The sequence below is a fragment of the Fukomys damarensis genome, unplaced genomic scaffold (assembly GCF_012274545.1).
Source record: "Fukomys damarensis isolate Sample0158 unplaced genomic scaffold, DMR_v1.0_HiC HiC_scaffold_18, whole genome shotgun sequence".
Taxonomy (NCBI): Eukaryota; Metazoa; Chordata; class Mammalia; order Rodentia; family Bathyergidae; genus Fukomys; species Fukomys damarensis.
This window is the reverse complement of record NW_022900930.1, coordinates 53984261-53999967: the sequence shown is the minus strand read 5'-3', so window position 1 is coordinate 53999967 and position 15707 is coordinate 53984261. Positions and strand designations below refer to the sequence as shown.

The following is a 15707-nucleotide window of genomic DNA, read 5'->3' as shown; positions in this document are numbered from 1 at the left end:
CCCAGAAGGCAGGTCCCGGGCCAGGACTAGAAGACATGAACTGCGAACCTGCAGGGCTGCGATTCCCCTAACCCTGCTGTGAGGAAGGAGTGTGCCCAGGCGGGGCACGCAGAGGGGGGCCGGAGAGCAGATGCTTGGGCCTGGCTGGCCTTCCTGTGGACCCCCTCCCATACCCGAGGGCTCAGCCAGGCTGTGGTCTCCAAGGAGGGGCAGCTGCTGGGAGGTGGCCGGGAGCCCTTTCCACCCCGCGAGTGCCTTCTCCCACGCGTGCGCAGCCAGACCCGGGCGTTGGGCTGGGGGCCCAGGCGGGAGCAGCCACGTGGCCTCGAAGGAATGCGCGGGCCGCTAGGGCGGGGGCGCAGCCGAGCAGCGGGCAGGCGCGCAGGCCAATGGGAGCTTGGCATGGCCCGGTACGGCCAATCACGGCTTGAGGGCGGGATACTCACCCGGCCTGGGCGGGGCCGGACGCCTCGAAGTCTGGGGCGGGCTGGGGTCGCGGGACGCCTGGCTGGTGCGGATACAGGATGCGCGGTGAGTGCGGCTGAAGGCTCCTGGTGATCCCAGGCTGACGCTGGCAGGCTTTCGTGTTTGCTTGTCTGTCCCCGAGGTCCCTAAGCCCACCTGGGGTCTGGGGACAAGCGAGTCCCGCGGCTCACATAGCGGAAAGCCAGCGAGGGCGACCCCAGCCTAGGCGGGTATACCTCCAACCTCAAGGGAGGTCCCCCTAGCCCAGGCGGGCGGCTCCCCAGGACGGTGACCTTCACCGGGCGGCTGTCCGAGTACAGCTGGAGCAGCGCGGCACCCCCAACCCGAGAGTGTGCCCCCAAGTACGCGCGGAGCATTGGCGGCCCCGCCCTCGGCCGTGTCCTGACCCCTGGGGATACTGCAGGGCCCAGGCCCAGGCCCAGGCCCGGGGTGGGCGCGCTGGGCAATGTGCAGGGGCCACAGCTGGGTGGGGTGGGGTCAGCCCGCACCCACTGGAGTCGCCCAGGAAGGCCGGACAGGGCATGGGTGTGGCTAGCGGGAGGACTCTTCCTGTGAGTTATCCAACGGCCAGGGCCTCCCTTTGCACCCCAGCCCGCTCTTGGGCTCTTGCTCGAAGTTGGGCAGATCCTCAGTTGCTGAGACCTATCAGCAGGCCCGCGGATCCTCTGAGGGACCCTGGGTTCTGCATGTAAAAATCGAGTCAAATCCTAAGCAGGATGCCCGGCTCGCAGAGAGCAGGCGGATGCGTTGTCCCTCCCGGTCCTTTCCCGGAGGTGGACTCCGCAGGAACTCAGAACGCAGCCGGTGAGCAATCTGTGGCTGTTGCTGTGGAGAGCGCCTTGTTTGTCCTGTTGAAGTGGGGGCGGTTTCCACTGCTGCATTATTTTGGCGGGTGGGCAGATACTGGGGATTGAACCCAGAGCCTTGACCTTGAGCTGCATCTCCAGCCCTTTTGAAAGTTACTATTTGAGACAGTAACTCCACAAGTTATCCTGGCAGGGCTCAAACTGAGGATCCTATTTATTGCTTCAGCCTCGGGGAGTGCTGCAGTCACACACTAGCTACTGCTCACTTATTGTTTGCAATATGCATCGAGCACCTGTTTAATAGAACATGTCTGTTACTAGAAAGTTGGCTTCAGTACCAGTGTGGACTACACTGGGCGGTTTCTTTGGGTCAAAGAGTCGTTTGTGTCAGTGCTGTTCTCAGTGGAGCCATCTCCACACACAGCAAGTTATTGTCACAGGAGTCCTGAACAGTGAGCAAGAGGTAAAATTCAAAATTATAGAAAATAGCTTTTTTTTTTTGAGACAGGGCCTCACTATGTAGTTCAGACTACCTTGGAACCCACTATGTAGTCCAGGCTGGTCTCAAACTCTCAGCAATCTTCCTGCCTCAGCCTCTGGAGTGCTGGGATTACAGGTGTGCACCACCACACCCAGCAAGATAACTTTTTTTCAGTGCTGGAGGTCAGCATATTGCTGTGAGCCTGCGTGTTCTCTCCTGTGTGGGTGACTGAGAGCTTGTGTAAGTTGTATATTTCATACTGTACATCAGTTATATCCTTTATACTGTTTATCATACAAGTAAAACTGTTTGTATAGAGACCTGCCTCCCTGTGTACATGCGTCATGTGGTGCTGGGCTGGAACCCAAGGCCTGTGCGCACTTTTATGTTCTTGAAAGAAAAGCAGGATAGTGATTGCAGCTTGGCTTCTGATTTTCTTTAAGGAACCTGAGGAAATGGACTTTAAGAGCCTTAGGTTGTGGAGGCCTTGTTCAGTGCCCCCAGGGTGGCAGAGTAGAGCTGAGGTGGAGATCTGGTTTTGAAGAGGATGGGTGTATTTGAGTTCCAGCATGTCCAGGCAGTGGGCTGGTCCCCTTGTCAGGCCACCTCCTGCAAAGGTGGCTCCTAACTCTTGAAATGCTGAGTGGTCCAGATGGGAGCCAGGGGCCAGATGGGAACCAGGGGTCTGGTAGCTGATGGTGCTTACAGCTTGGAGGCCTGGAGCTCCTGTGACACCTTTGGGTCTTTTTCCCCAGCGTGTGCAGGCTGCCAGGTGGCACCCAGCCACGCAATGGGCCCATGTGGACTGGGCCAGCTGCTTTCTCCCACTAAGCTCAGCTGTGACCCTGGCACCCCCTGGCTGTAGAAGTGATAAGAAGTTGATACAGCCCTGGACTCAGCAGGTCCGTGGGGCCAGTGTGGGCTGGCGGGGTGGCTCGCATGGGCCCCAGTTGGATGGCAGAAGCACTTGCACAGGGCCATGCAGAGTTGCTGGGATCTGTATGCTCTGGCTCTGGGGGCTACTCTCCAGTGGGCTGAGGTCTGAACCCCTGCCTTGCAGAGGGACTTGACTCCCGTAAGAGGTGGGACAGTGTGCAGCTGGGGTGCCTACGGGACGGCAGGCCTCTGTCCTGCCATAGCGTTTAGACTTGCACAGTTCTGGTGACTTCATAGGAAAGAATGGAAGGTACCGGACTCTGCCAGAGACGAGCTAATCACAGGTGGTGTCGGAGGAGGGGAGACGTATGGTTTCCAGGATTTGCCTACTACACTGTAATCCTGGCCTGATAAGGTGCCCAGGCAGGCAGTGCTGTGGGCAGGCAGAGCGCCTCTGTAGTGTGGGCCAAGTAGGGGACTTGGACCTTTGCAATAGATGGGAAGGAAAGAAGTGCTGTGCCACTGGCTTCTGCCCCAGGACCCCCTGCAGATGGCTGCCTCTCTCAGGCTGCAGCCTGTCCTTCAAGGGTGCCTTTCCCAGCACGGCTTTGCACACCAAGCCCTAGCTGTGCCCTGTTGATGTGTTGTTATTTTGTTCTCATGTATCCTTCAGGAGACTTCAGAAAGGGAGCAGCCTTTTTCTGAAGGAGAAAAATGCCACGGGTATTGTGAGTGGAGGTTGGAAGCGCTCCCTGCAGCTGGCCCAGGCCTGGAGACCTCGGACTAGGAGAGATGGCAAACAAGTAGAATTTAAGGTAATTCCTTTCAGTAGTAGGGATTGAACCCAGGGCTTTTGCACTGAGGTACATCCCCAGATCACTCTCTCCTTTTAATTTTTTATTTTTAGATAGGATCTTGCTAGGTCGTTAAGTTCCATGGGCTGGGTTTGAAGTTGCAGTCCTCCTTCCTCAGCCTCCTGTAGTACTAGGGTTATGGGCATGCACCACCATGCTGGGCTTTTTATGGTGCTTTCGATGGTGACAAGTGCTGGAAGAAAAGTAGGAGTGGAACACGTGTGGGCATAAGGGAGGGGAATTTGCCATTTAAATAAGTGGCCAGGTGGGGCTCACAGGAAAGGTGGAGAGGGCTGACAAGGTGAGGCTGAGTGTTGGGCAGGAATGGCACACGTGAGGGCCCCGAGAGGGCAGCTGCTAGGCCCTCCGAGGATCCCCTGAGCAGAGCACAGTTAGGGACAGCTACTTGGTCTCTGTGGCCCAGGGCAGCAGGTGTGAGGGATACCTGGAGGGCCCATGTGGTGGGGAGCTGGCCTGCCATGGCTCCCAGGCTGTAGTGTGGGTTCTGTGGAGATGAGGCCAGAATGGTGGGGACCTGGACACTGCGGTGGCTCTGGGAGCCTGTCAGGATGAGGACAGACACCGAGGTCAGCCAGCAGCTATTGAAAGTCACAGCCGGGATCTGCTGGGGTGAGTGAGACCCAGTTGGGTGGGTTTTGCCATGGGTGCATGGAAGGGCATGACCTAGGCACAGAGCTGCCTGCTCAGGCTGTCTGGGGGTACAACACGAGGTCACCCAGGAGGAAAGGGGCGTAGAGTAGAGGGGAGGGATGCTGGAAATGTGGCTCCCAGACCCAGGAGAGCAGGTAGCATGGGGCAGTCAGGTCCTGTGGTTAGGTGGCCCATGAACTGAACTGGATTCTGGATGTGGCCTTGGGCTGTCCCTGTCCCCAGTGACCCTGGAAGGCCAGCTGCAGGTGTAGGGAGCGCCCCTGCGCAGGCCTGGCTGGCAGCATCTGCCCCTGGTGCCCCGTGGAGCCTCCTGAAGGGATGGGCCTGCTGGCTGGCTGCTGTGGTGGGCACTGCCCTGAGCTGTGCCAAGTGCCTGGCTGGGGAGGACCCGGGTCCCCTGGGCAATGGACAAGAAAGTGTTCCGGAGCTGTCCCATGAGGACGAACTCCTGAGAGGGTCAGGACAGGAGCAGCACTTGGGCCTCTGCCTGATGTGGCATGGAGGGAAGGTGGAGGAGACCTGTGGTGACGCAGGCCCCCAGGCAGCTCCACCCAGGCTCGGCACAGTGCAGCTCCACTGAGCGCTGCATTTGGGACACACACACTCCCTCCAGCTCCACCCTGGCCACAGAGAGACATAGAAGGAGATAGAGATGCAGAACGTGAGAGACAAGACAGAGACACAGAGAGAGGCAGACTTCCTCTCGGCTCAGCATGTGGGGCTGAGGCTGGCTGGAACTATCCAGCAGCCAGGCCATGGCCCCAGCTTGCCCCACTGTTCCAGGCGCCCAGCCCAGCACGAAGGGCCTGGCTATTGCATCCCGTCCTTCCCCAGGGCCATGTGGTCTTGCGGGACCTGCCCCTGCTGGTGCCTTCTCCAGGGCCCTTCTGTGGTGTCCACCTAAACTCCCCTTTCAGGCTGGCCATGGGGTGAGGGAGGCCACAGCTGTCCCTGAAGTCCTGTCGCTGGAGTGTCCTTAGCTGTTCCCGCCATGGCGGATCCTGAGGGAGTAGGAGAGGCTCTTCTGGCTCACAGCACCAGGGCCTTCAGTCCACGGCCATCACCTCCATTGCTGCCAGGCCTGCATGAGGCAGAGGTGTCATGGGGGAAGCAAAGAGGTCACCTCACTGCAGCTAGGAAGCAGAGAGCCAGGGAGAGGAGAGAGGAAGGGCTGGGGACCAGACAGACCCCAAGGTCATGCATGACCACTCCCTTCCCTCTGCCCCTCCTCCAAGGACCTGCCCAGCATCCTCTCAGCACTCGGCAGACCCACTCGAGGTGTTGTAGCCTTTGTGGTCCAAGCACCTCCTGAGCCCTCCGGACACTGCCCGGGGGACATTGTGGACCTGCACCACTGCTTGGAGGAGGGCATGTACAGGATGTGCAGGGGGGGCTCCGAATGGGCCCCCTGAGACCATGTCCCGGCCTCACCAGCCTGACATGTCAGCTTCTATTAGCAGCTGTAGTGCAGGTACACAGTGCCACCTCACAGGTACTCATGTTGGCAACTGCAGTCAGGGCAGTGCAGTGGCATCGTGAGCATGGCTGAGGATGGCTGGGATGAGCTCTGAGGCTGGGGAGTGTCGGAGCCCCGCATGGGTCAGGGTCAGCATGGGGATGGGGCAGGAGCATGTGACGATGGCCTTCTGATGAGGGTGTCTGTGCCAGCTTCCCATTGGTGCATGACCACCCAGGGCTGCTGACCTTGGAAGGACTTGTTGCAGTGTGACAGTGTCCATCCACAGCAGGACCCTCCAGCTGCAGCCAGCAGGAACCTGTGCTTGTGAGGGGCTGTGGTACCCTCGAGCCTCAGCTCTGTGGCTCTGGGGCTGGCGTGAGGACAGTAGGTCTGTGGGGGAGGCCTCAGGCAAGCTCGTCCTTCTCTGTCCATCTCCTCACCAGCCGGGAGGTGAGGGACAGCGGAACTCTCTCGTCCCAGAGCCAGGCAACACGATGTAGAAAATGGTTGGCCTCTCCACCCCTGCTGTGAGGCCCAGGCTGCATACTTGCAAACCATGTCTGGGCAGCAGCTGACCTCTCAGCTTGCAGTAGGGTGACTGTCTGGCCCTGGCATCCTCACCCCCAGCAAGGAGCCTTAAGTTCATCCATGGAGTACAGGGTCCTCTCTCTTCTCTGAAGTCTGGGGCATCACTGGCTGCAGGGGCCTCTGTTTCTCCTGGTGGCACTGCCCAGCCTGTTTCCTGGCCCTGTCACTGGCCAGTGGTGGGGCAGCTGCCCTGCCCCATGCTGGGCACTCCTGTCCAGCCTCCCACCTGCCAAGTTTCTCGGGACTACAAGGCTGGGGGCACTGTTGATGGTCCTCTACTCCTGATCCTCGTGGCTTGGCTCCCTGTGAGGCCACAGAGAGGGGTCACTGGCCCCAACCCTTTTCCTCTCTTATTGGGACATTTGCTGCTGCGCTGGCCACAGGGATCTGCCCTGCTGCAGCATTCTAGCGAGTAAGGACAGTGTATACCCTGAGCCTTCACGGGGTGGTAGAGAGGGATGGTGCTCCCTACCTGTGGGTGCAGATGCTCTGGAGTGGCCATGAACAGAGTTGTATGGGCCTGTCCTGCCTTGTCCTTCCTGTGGTCTCCTGCAACATGTAGGGGGACACTGTCCCTGAATGTCCGTGGCCTCTCCTGGACCTCCCACTCCACAACTCAGTGGGCCGCCCCAAGTCACTCCCTGCCTAACTGCTACAGCCCTGACCTGGGTGGAAAATGGAGCCTTGGGGTTCTGGGAGACAGCAGGGTACAGCACAGACTCCTTGCTCCTCCTGAAATACTGGCCCTTCGGACTCCAGGTGCTGCATCGGAACTGTGCAGGCAACAGCTGCTACTGCCCCTGCCTCCAGTGACAGCTGGACACCTGTGCTGTCTAACCACCTGCACAGATGGCTCACCCACAGTGAGCACAGAGGGACATGTGGTCAGCACTTCCACCTGTCAGACGCCTGCCTTGGGGCCCCAGGTCTCCTGAGCCTCCAGGCCATGGTTGTCCATTCGGGAGGGAGACAGAACACACTTCTCGGAGCCATGGTGGTGTTTTAGGCAGCTAAATTAGACAGAAGTTAATGTACAGTCAGAGGAGGACTGAGCTCTCAAGGGAGCCAGCAGAAAAAATAGACATCAGAATTGTGGCTGGACTCGCATCTGAAGAAAGCCAGGCCTCAAGATTCAGATGCAGTGGCCAGACCCACAGGCCTCCCTGAGGGATAAGGAGTAACTTGGAATTATACTGTAACTGGCACCCCTAGTCTAGGAAGTCCAGACAGGCTTCAGTCGCTCAGGTGGTGACCAGAGCATCCGGACCCTCCCTTCGGTGCACCCTTTCTCCATGGGCTGTGTCCCTTTTGCTCAGTGGCCATGGTCGTAATCTTATTGGTTGATTATAGTTTGACCCACATTGTACTCATTCCTTGGATTTGTATCCTCTCATGGTTTTGCTCGTAGAACATTCTTAGAGAAGTGGCCTCGGGTCCCCTCCTGTCTCAGGACTCTCTCAGTAAACCTTTTCTGCTCTTAACCTCTGTTCTTAGACTTCATCCTTTGATTGCGGGACATGAACTCGGAACATCTGCCGTCTAGTGGGTTGGGAGTTGTGTTTTCCACTGTATCGTATGTGAGAGTCACTGTGTGCAGTGGCTCACACTGCTCAGGCAAATCCCTGCATGTGTCTGTGTGCTGTGTGTGTGTGTGTGTGTGTGCGCACGCGTGCGCGTGCGTGCATGCACGTGTATGTATGTGTGTTGGTTAAATGACATGGACCCAGGAGTTAAGCACACAGGGTCCCCAGGAGGTGGCCAACAGGTTGGGGAGGGTGTGCAAGCGCTGAGCAGCTTATCCGTGCCCCTGGTGCCACAGACGCAGCGCCCTGGGCAGTGCCAGAGGGGCTACGAGGGGCCTTGGGGCAGAGCGGGTGGAGGCTCTTAACTTGGTAGGCACGAGGTAGGTGGCTGCAACCTGCTGTATCCAGTGAGCCAGGGTTCCGTGTGGCTGCCAGCCCATCTGAACGTGCTGCACTCAGGCCCTCGTGCACCCGATGCAGCAGGGAAAATTGGGGAATTCTCCTGGTGGAAGATAGGTTGTTGGGTGGTGTCGGGGGCCCAGGGTAGAAGTGAGGGCAGGCGTGTTGTGTCCCCTGCAGGGCAGTGCGGGTATCTAAATGAGGACCAGGAGGGCCCTTGGTGCATGCTAACAGGATGGCATCCTTAGGACCTGGGAACGGGCCTTCTTGTGAGCTGCTGGTGTCAACAGTTTTCTCACATTTTTGGTTTTTGTGACGCTCTGGGGAAGGACGTGCTCGGGGGAAAGCACCAGGTGTGGAGATGCCTGACCAGGAGATTAGTCACTGTTTACTCAACAGCAGCGGAGAAAACGTCAGTGTGGCTCCTGCTTCTGCGCATATCCGCCTTCACAGCTGAGCAGGTTCCAGCTGAAGGACTCTGCTCTCTGCCCCAGGCCCAGTGAGAAGTGAGCAAAGACAGGAGGTGCTGGACATTAGGTGACGTGCCCTGGTGTCACTTCTGGGGGTTCGCAATGACCACTGTACGAGTAACAGTTTCTCCTGTCCTTCTGAAGGCGCCCCGTGGTGAGTGACAGTGCCCACTCTGGACGTGACGGGCAGTAGTTCCTGAAAGAGCCCTGTGCAGAGGCTGAGGCCTGAGCATGGACCCGGGAGAGGCACCTCGGCTCACCTTGGCTCCTGCAGGTAGGGTAGGGTGTCCCTGCGGGGTGCTGGGGACTCCACACATCCAGTGTCCCTGAACTGCTGGCCCTGGGTGAGGCAGGGGAGGGTGTTCCAGAGAAAGGAGCATGCTGGCCACTGCTGCGAAGCCCTCAGAGTGCCCCGGCCTGCACGCAGGCGAGGGCTGTGCCTGGGAGACTCCCCCATCTGTGAAGAGCCATCCTCTGCGTCCCAATTCCTGTTTGCTCTGGAGTGGGGAAGTGTGGAGGAAGAGGTTCCTGGTCAAAGGCCCCGTCGAGCCACAGAGCCTGTAGCTGGGCTGGTGCCCCACAGCCTGCGTGGCCTCTCCTGGAGGGAGCACAGCTCACACAGTTCCTTTCCTGCTTCCTTCCTCTGCATGGCCCTAGGCCAGGCGACATCTGCGTCATCTGCTCAGTGGTAAAGATTGTGACCGGAAGACCACTGGGTACAGTTAGGTCACTACCAAAAGAGGGGTGGACTCTGCAGGTCCCATGAGGGCTGTCCATGTCCCAGGCTTTCCTGCTGCCTGCAGGAAAGGGCCACATGACTCAGGGTGGCTGCTGGATGCCTCCTGGGTCCAGGGCAGCATTGGGGACTATGTGCCAGCGATAGCCAGGTCTGAGGTTCCCCGTAGCATGGGCTTTGCTGTGGGTCCATCCTGCTCTTCCTGCTGTGTAGTCACCCTGGTCTGGCTGTGTGTGAGTCACAGGAGGGGACCTGTGGGTGAAGCTGTCCTCAGAGTACACCCGGAACCAGGAGGCACCCTCAGTGACCCAGGGTGCCAAATGGGAGAGATGGGAGTGTCTGTGGGAAGGCCCGAGGCGGGGGACACTGAGCCCTGGCAGAGGGCCTCAGGGTCTCGCCGTGTGTTGTGGCCTGGCTCCTCAGCTGACTGTGCACCCCCTGTCACTTGGGTTCGGCATTGAAGGGAGGAGTCACTCTGTCGCTGTGCTATGGAGACCGTTGCAGTATTGGGGAGGAAACTTCACCGGCCTGGCTTTGAATGAAAGGCCGCTGTCATGTCCCTCCTCCTGCCACTACAGCTGCATCTGTCCTCCGTCCTGAGTCAGTCCTAGCTCCCATGTTGCTGGCACAGCTGTCCCTGGCAGGGGCTGCCCTGATTGGGAGCTGACTGCCCATGTCCTATGTGGGCTGTGAGGGCCGCCCAAGCCCCAGCTGCCATCCTGGCGGGCACGATCGCAGCTCTGTCATGGGGCACAGCATCCTGGCCAATGGCTGGATGTGGCTTTCAGTCAGGACTGGGAGGCGGCAGTGGCTGGCTCAAAGCCCTGACAGCAGGTAATAACTTCCCAGTTAACAAGCCTCAGCGGCAGCATCTCCGCTGCAGTTCAGGGCCATTTTAGTCCCAGCGATGCTGCCCTTGAGGGAGGAGGGTGGGAAGTTGCCCTGTGGCTGCCACCCCTTGCCCCCACCAGCTCCTGCTGTATTGGGGTCACCGCTTTTCTGTGAGGCACAGTCCTTGAATGTTCTTTTGTGTTGTTGAGTCCATTTCCATAGCTGGCTTGGACCCTTCCCCTTGGTGAGTGTCGTGTCTTCTGTGTCCCTGCAGTTCTGGTGCTGCATCTGGCAGCATCCTGCCCACTGTTCCCATGTGGTGGTCTCTCCCACCTCCCCATGCCTGGCCGTCCCGTGCTGCCCTGGACGTGCCCAGTGGCCCTGGCTAAGGGGGTATGTGGGGCGATGCTGTGTGTCAGGAAGGGCCTCGGCCCGAGGGGTATGTGAGGGTGTGGGGTAGCTCTCCTGGCCCCTGTGTCACCTTCACACCCTGGAGCAGTCCCTCCCTTGTGTGTATTTGTGTGCGTGTGTGCATGCGTCTGCACATGTGTGTGCGCATTAACTTACTGACTCAGGGCCCACAGGAACTCAGCATGTAGGCTGGCTGCAAGCTTTGACCTGCCAGATGCCCCAGACAGAGTATTTTAGAGAGCAAGGCACAAAGCCTTCTGTGCTAGCAGAATCCCTCCACACCACATTATGTTTGGGAAAAGGAAGTTGGACTGTCGCATTCTGAGTGCAATTTATGAAAGTGGGTGACCCAATGAGCCGCAGTGTATCCTGAGCTTGGACAGAAGCCCTCCGCTGTGCTGGGCAGCTGCCATGAACAGTCCCAGGGGCCTGATGCTTTTCCCCTCTTTTAAAATCGTGCATTCGGCCACCATGAGATGAGATGAGTGCTCTTGGCTTGAGTCACGTCTTGCATTAGAGCTGCATCTTGTAGTCAACTGTGGTCTGAGGAGCGGGGGGACGTGGCTGGCTTTGTCTCTGCCCTGGGGCTGAGCACCACCTCAGTGAGTGCTCCTGCATCTCCCGTCGGGTGTCTGTAGAAGTGCCCGTGGCCTGGAGCCTGCTTGGGAGAAAGGCCCCAGGGTCTGGTCCTGCACCGGCCATGTGGGCACTGGAAACGGCAAGGCCTCTCCTGGGGCGGCATGCACTTCTCTCAGCTGCCCTGCTTTGCCCTGCCCTGCACACAGAGCTGAGAGCGCTGGCCTCTGCCCAGGGGAGGTAGGGGACCTGAGGCCGAGGCCCCTGAGAGCATGGGAGGAGCCAGATGGGCTGGATGGGGCCTGATCAGAACCTGCCAAGGACTCAGAGGTGGGGAGGACGTCCCCTGCTACGGCACCTGAGCTCGAGATTTTTCCTTTCCTCCTCCCTCTCTCCTTCCCGCTCCCTCTCCCTTTTCGTCTCTCTACTTTTTACTTCTTATCTTTGGCCTCCTACATGTTGTGGGCACGAGTGAGAATCGGTCCCGTGTACTTTGTGGAAGCTGTGGGGCGGTGCCGTCCTCCTTCGATCGCAGAGGGTTCTGGTGTGAAGTGCCCCGTGTTAGTCAGTGCTCCCGACTGGTAGAGTGCTCACTGCCTGTGGACGAGGTGGCCAGGATGGCGCTGGCTGGCTTGGGGTGGTCCACAGCTGTGAGCCAGGCAGAGCAGCGGGATGAAGATCTGGGTGGAGGAAAACCAAGCACTCACAGCAGGTGGCGGGGAAGCGGGGAGAGAGGCCGAAAGCAGCCCTTCCTCCTGGCCGCATCCTGCCACCTCCTCCCGGAGCAGTGCGGTCCTGTGGGCAGCAGCCCCGCTGTCACCTTCGGGACACTGCCCAGGTTGCTGTGCCATGCGGCACAGCACTGCGTCCACTGTGCGATGTAGACACGCGAGGAAACACAAGGACGGCATTAGATTTCCTAAACCAAAGCATGGTAAGAGTAGTCTGCTTAGGATACTCTGCTGTACTTGAGACTCACAGAGACAGGATTTTAATGCTGTTTCTGAATGTTCTAATTGCGGGATGCGTACTATTATTTTTCTTGAAAACTAAAGAAAATGACTAATGATTTGAGATTACAGCAAATACATTGTTCTGGTTCTTAAAACATACAGTCTGCTGATGTTTTTCTTTTAAAACTCTGCACTAAAAAAAGACTTTTAAAGTCCACTTGTGCAAAATGGGCACATGAAATGAAGATACTTCTCAGATGAAGAATTAGAAACAGAAAATAAATATGTGAAAAAATCTTCACATCACTGGTCACCTGTGAAACGCAAATGAAAACAACACTGAGATTCCATCTTCAGAAAGAATGGCTGTCATCAAGAAACCAACCAAAAAGAAGAGCCAATGTCATGTACAGGTACAAATTCCCAATGATGCATGTGATCAAAATATATACCTAAAATGTGCAGTAAACTTTAAGAAAAGAAAGAAATCAACCAATAACAAATGCTGACAGGGCTGTTGGGAGGAAGGAACCCTTCTCCACTGCTGGTGGGAGTGCAGACTGGTGCAACCACTGTGGAAATCAGTGTGGAAATTCCTCAAAAAACTAAAACTAGAGGTTCCATTGGACCCAGCTATACCTTTTCTTCCAAAAAGAATTAAAAGACACTTACCACACTGATATATGCGCGTGCATGTTTATAACAGCACAGTGTGTAATAGATACATCTTGGAAACAGCCCGATTGCCCCTTAACCGATGAGTGGATAAAGACGTGTTTTTTTCCTGCAATGGAGTACTACTCTGCCATGAAAAGGATGAACTTCAGACGTTTATAGGTACACAGATGAACCTTGAGACCCTACTGCTCAGTGAAAGAAATGAGACACAGTTTTAAATACCGCATTGTTTCTCTGGTGTGAGACACGGAAAGTGGAAATGAGGACTGAGATGTCAGTGGATGCTGGGACTCGGGAAGGAAGTGCTCAGGTGGGAAGGGGAGGAGGGAGGGTGAGGGGAGAGGAGCGAGGGGACGAGAGAAAAGTGAGAAGAGAAGGAGAAAACAAAGCCTCTGTACATAGGGAGGAAGGGGGCTTGAGAGGGACTCGGATCATGTAAGTGTTATTTGTAAAACTTCCTCACGGCGGGGTCCGCCTGTGTATAGGTAAACGGTGCGTGGTGGAGGCGGAGAGGGCTTTTGCCCTGAGCTGCGCTGGGGTCACCTGGGGCCTTGTACTGGGCAGTGTGCTGAGTCACACCTTTGCTGTGCTGGTGCACAGTGCACTCGTCCGCAGGTCCTGTCCACCCCGCACAAGCGCAGGCTGGGAAGAGGGCTCCAGCCTTGCCAAGGTCACACGCACCAGGCTCAGCTGGGTATGGGCCCGGGGGAGCTGCTCCCCAGGACGCGGCTGGTTTGGGCCTAAGTTGATTGTTTTCCTAGTTGACTTCTGAGTTCCTGGTAAATCTGTTTATAGTGTGAGAGACGCCTTTTCTCTCCCTCCTTTTCCACCTTGTTTTCTCCCACCTCCAGCCCTCCTCAGCCCTCTGCCTGACCTGGTGCTGGGAACACATGCCATATTGTACCTGATGTTATTTTAAACTTTAGAAAACGAAGTGAGATGTGACACTAATAACAACGAGGAGGGAGAGGGAGAGCAGTTCGACTTCGACAGTGGGGATGAAGTCCCAGAAGCGGATCGACAACCCCCGTCTGGCCTGGGGGCTGCGGCCGAAGCAGTGGGTGCAGCCTTGGGGCCTTCTGGCACCTCTCCTGAGGAGGGTGAGTCCCACCGAGTGTGCCTCGGGGCCTGGGCCAAGATTCTGGTTCTGTCAGTACTTGTCTCCTGGCGGGCAGTCTCGCTGCCGTGTCCATTTGTTTCTGTGTTGGAGGCAAGTGTGCCCTCTTCTCTGCCGCTGTACCGCATGGGCCAGGGTGCCACGGCTGGGCTAGCTGGGAAGGTTCCTGTCTTCATGTGTGCAGGCATCGGGGGTGACTGCAGGGCCAGCCCCACGCTTCTCTGTCCCTGGCGAAGACTCTTTGTGGGGTTTCCCAGCTCATGTCTCTGGAAGCCGCTGGGCACGGTCTCACCTGTGCCAAGTGGTGCCAACCCCATTCTGTAGTGTGCCTTGTAGCCATCTGGATCAGTCTGGGCGTACCAGGGTCCGTCTTTAGAGGGCAAGGGCCTCCTTGTCCTTGCCTGGCCCAGGAGGAAGTCCTGGGCCCTCCCCACCGTGTGGCTGACTGTCCTGTCCTCCAGGGGATGACCAGGGACCTGGGGCAGAAGCCTTCGAAGGGGCAGAACCGGCCAGGCTTGCAGTCCCGACGAAGGTGAACCCATACTCCGTCATTGACATCACGCCGCTGCAGGAGGACGCACTGCCACCCCCAGAGCTGCCCACTGAGGAGGACGGTGTGGGTCTGCACGTGCCCAGCGGATACTCAGTGCCCGTTCCCTGCGGCTACGCTGTCCCCTCCAGCCTGCCTGTGCTGCTGCCTGCCTACTCAAGCCCTGTCATCATCCGCACCGAGTCTGTGGACGAAGAAGGTACGCGGCACATCTCTGGCCCTCGTGTTCCCGTGAGGGACCTGAGCTCTCACTGCTCTCTTCCTCGACAGGGTTCGGTTAGGGAGAAGCTCAGTTCATTTCTGCAGTTCTGGGATCACACTTGGCCCTGTGTGCCAGACGCTGCCCGTGAGGGAGGACCCAGGTGACATTTGCCGCAGGCAGCCCCCGCTGCTCAGCACCCCCACCACTGCGTCCTGAGGTCCCCTGCTGAGCCACAGGATGGGCTCCCGCAGTGGACGGAGCTGGAGCTCTGCCTCCCGGGACAGAGGCCTTGAACGGCTCGCCCTGTTCCTGATGTATTTCTCTGTCCAGGGAGTGCAGGGCCCATAAGAGGGGTCAGGAGACACTGGGGCCCCAGTGCAGCTGGTAGGGAGCAGGTGGGAGATGCGCGGCCCAGGGCGCCTGCCGTAGTACTGTCCAGCCCTCAGCTCTGGCAGGATGGGCCAGCTCTGTCCTCCCCACTCAGGTCTCTGTGGCCAGGGTTGCTGGCTTGGCGTGGCTGTGCGCTCTGAGCCTCGCCTGGGGTTGGGAGTGTGCCGGGGCCATTGCAAGGCTCGGTCTGGGCAAGGGGCCGGGCACTGTGCAGATCTGCAGGTCAGGGGTGCCTGGCTGTCCGTGTCTCCTCCTGCCTGCCCGCAGATGTGTCCCGTGTCCTGGACACTGGGAATTCTGTGGTGAGCCTGCACCCCTGAGAGTCACTTGGAGTGGCTCAGATAGAGGATGCAGTTTGTTTATGTGGAAATTTCTGTAAAGGCTTTTCTTTCTAGCTAACAGGAAGAAACCATCCTAGAAGAAAACATTGCTTTTGAACACTGGAAACCATAGATTTTTTTGACAGTTATTTTCCCACAGCACTTGAGCGCCATCCTCATGTTTTGCTGGGGCCCCCAGGCCACTCTGGTGCTGTGGCTAAGGAGGGAGTGTGTGGGGTATGAGCCTGTGCCCTTGAGCAGGGGTGCGCATCTTCGAGACCCGTGCTTAATTCTGAATCATCTGGTTATTTTAAGTAATTGAATATTGT

At 57.8% G+C, this 15707-nt stretch overlaps 1 protein-coding gene across 1 annotated transcript in view; it reads left to right on the top strand.

Annotated features, from left to right (window-relative positions):
• The first annotated feature begins 454 nt into the window (after nucleotides 1-454).
• The window catches only part of Arhgef10 (Rho guanine nucleotide exchange factor 10), an 86371-nt gene continuing 71118 nt past the window's right edge, over nucleotides 455-15707 (top strand). The window contains exons 1-5 of the mRNA XM_010620365.1: nucleotides 455-531; nucleotides 3323-3464; nucleotides 8759-8888; nucleotides 13726-13899; nucleotides 14378-14665. Coding sequence (XP_010618667.1) covers nucleotides 8846-8888; nucleotides 13726-13899; nucleotides 14378-14665 — 505 coding nt within the window. The 5' untranslated portion in view covers nucleotides 455-531; nucleotides 3323-3464; nucleotides 8759-8845. The remainder of the gene's footprint in view (nucleotides 532-3322; nucleotides 3465-8758; nucleotides 8889-13725; nucleotides 13900-14377; nucleotides 14666-15707) is intronic.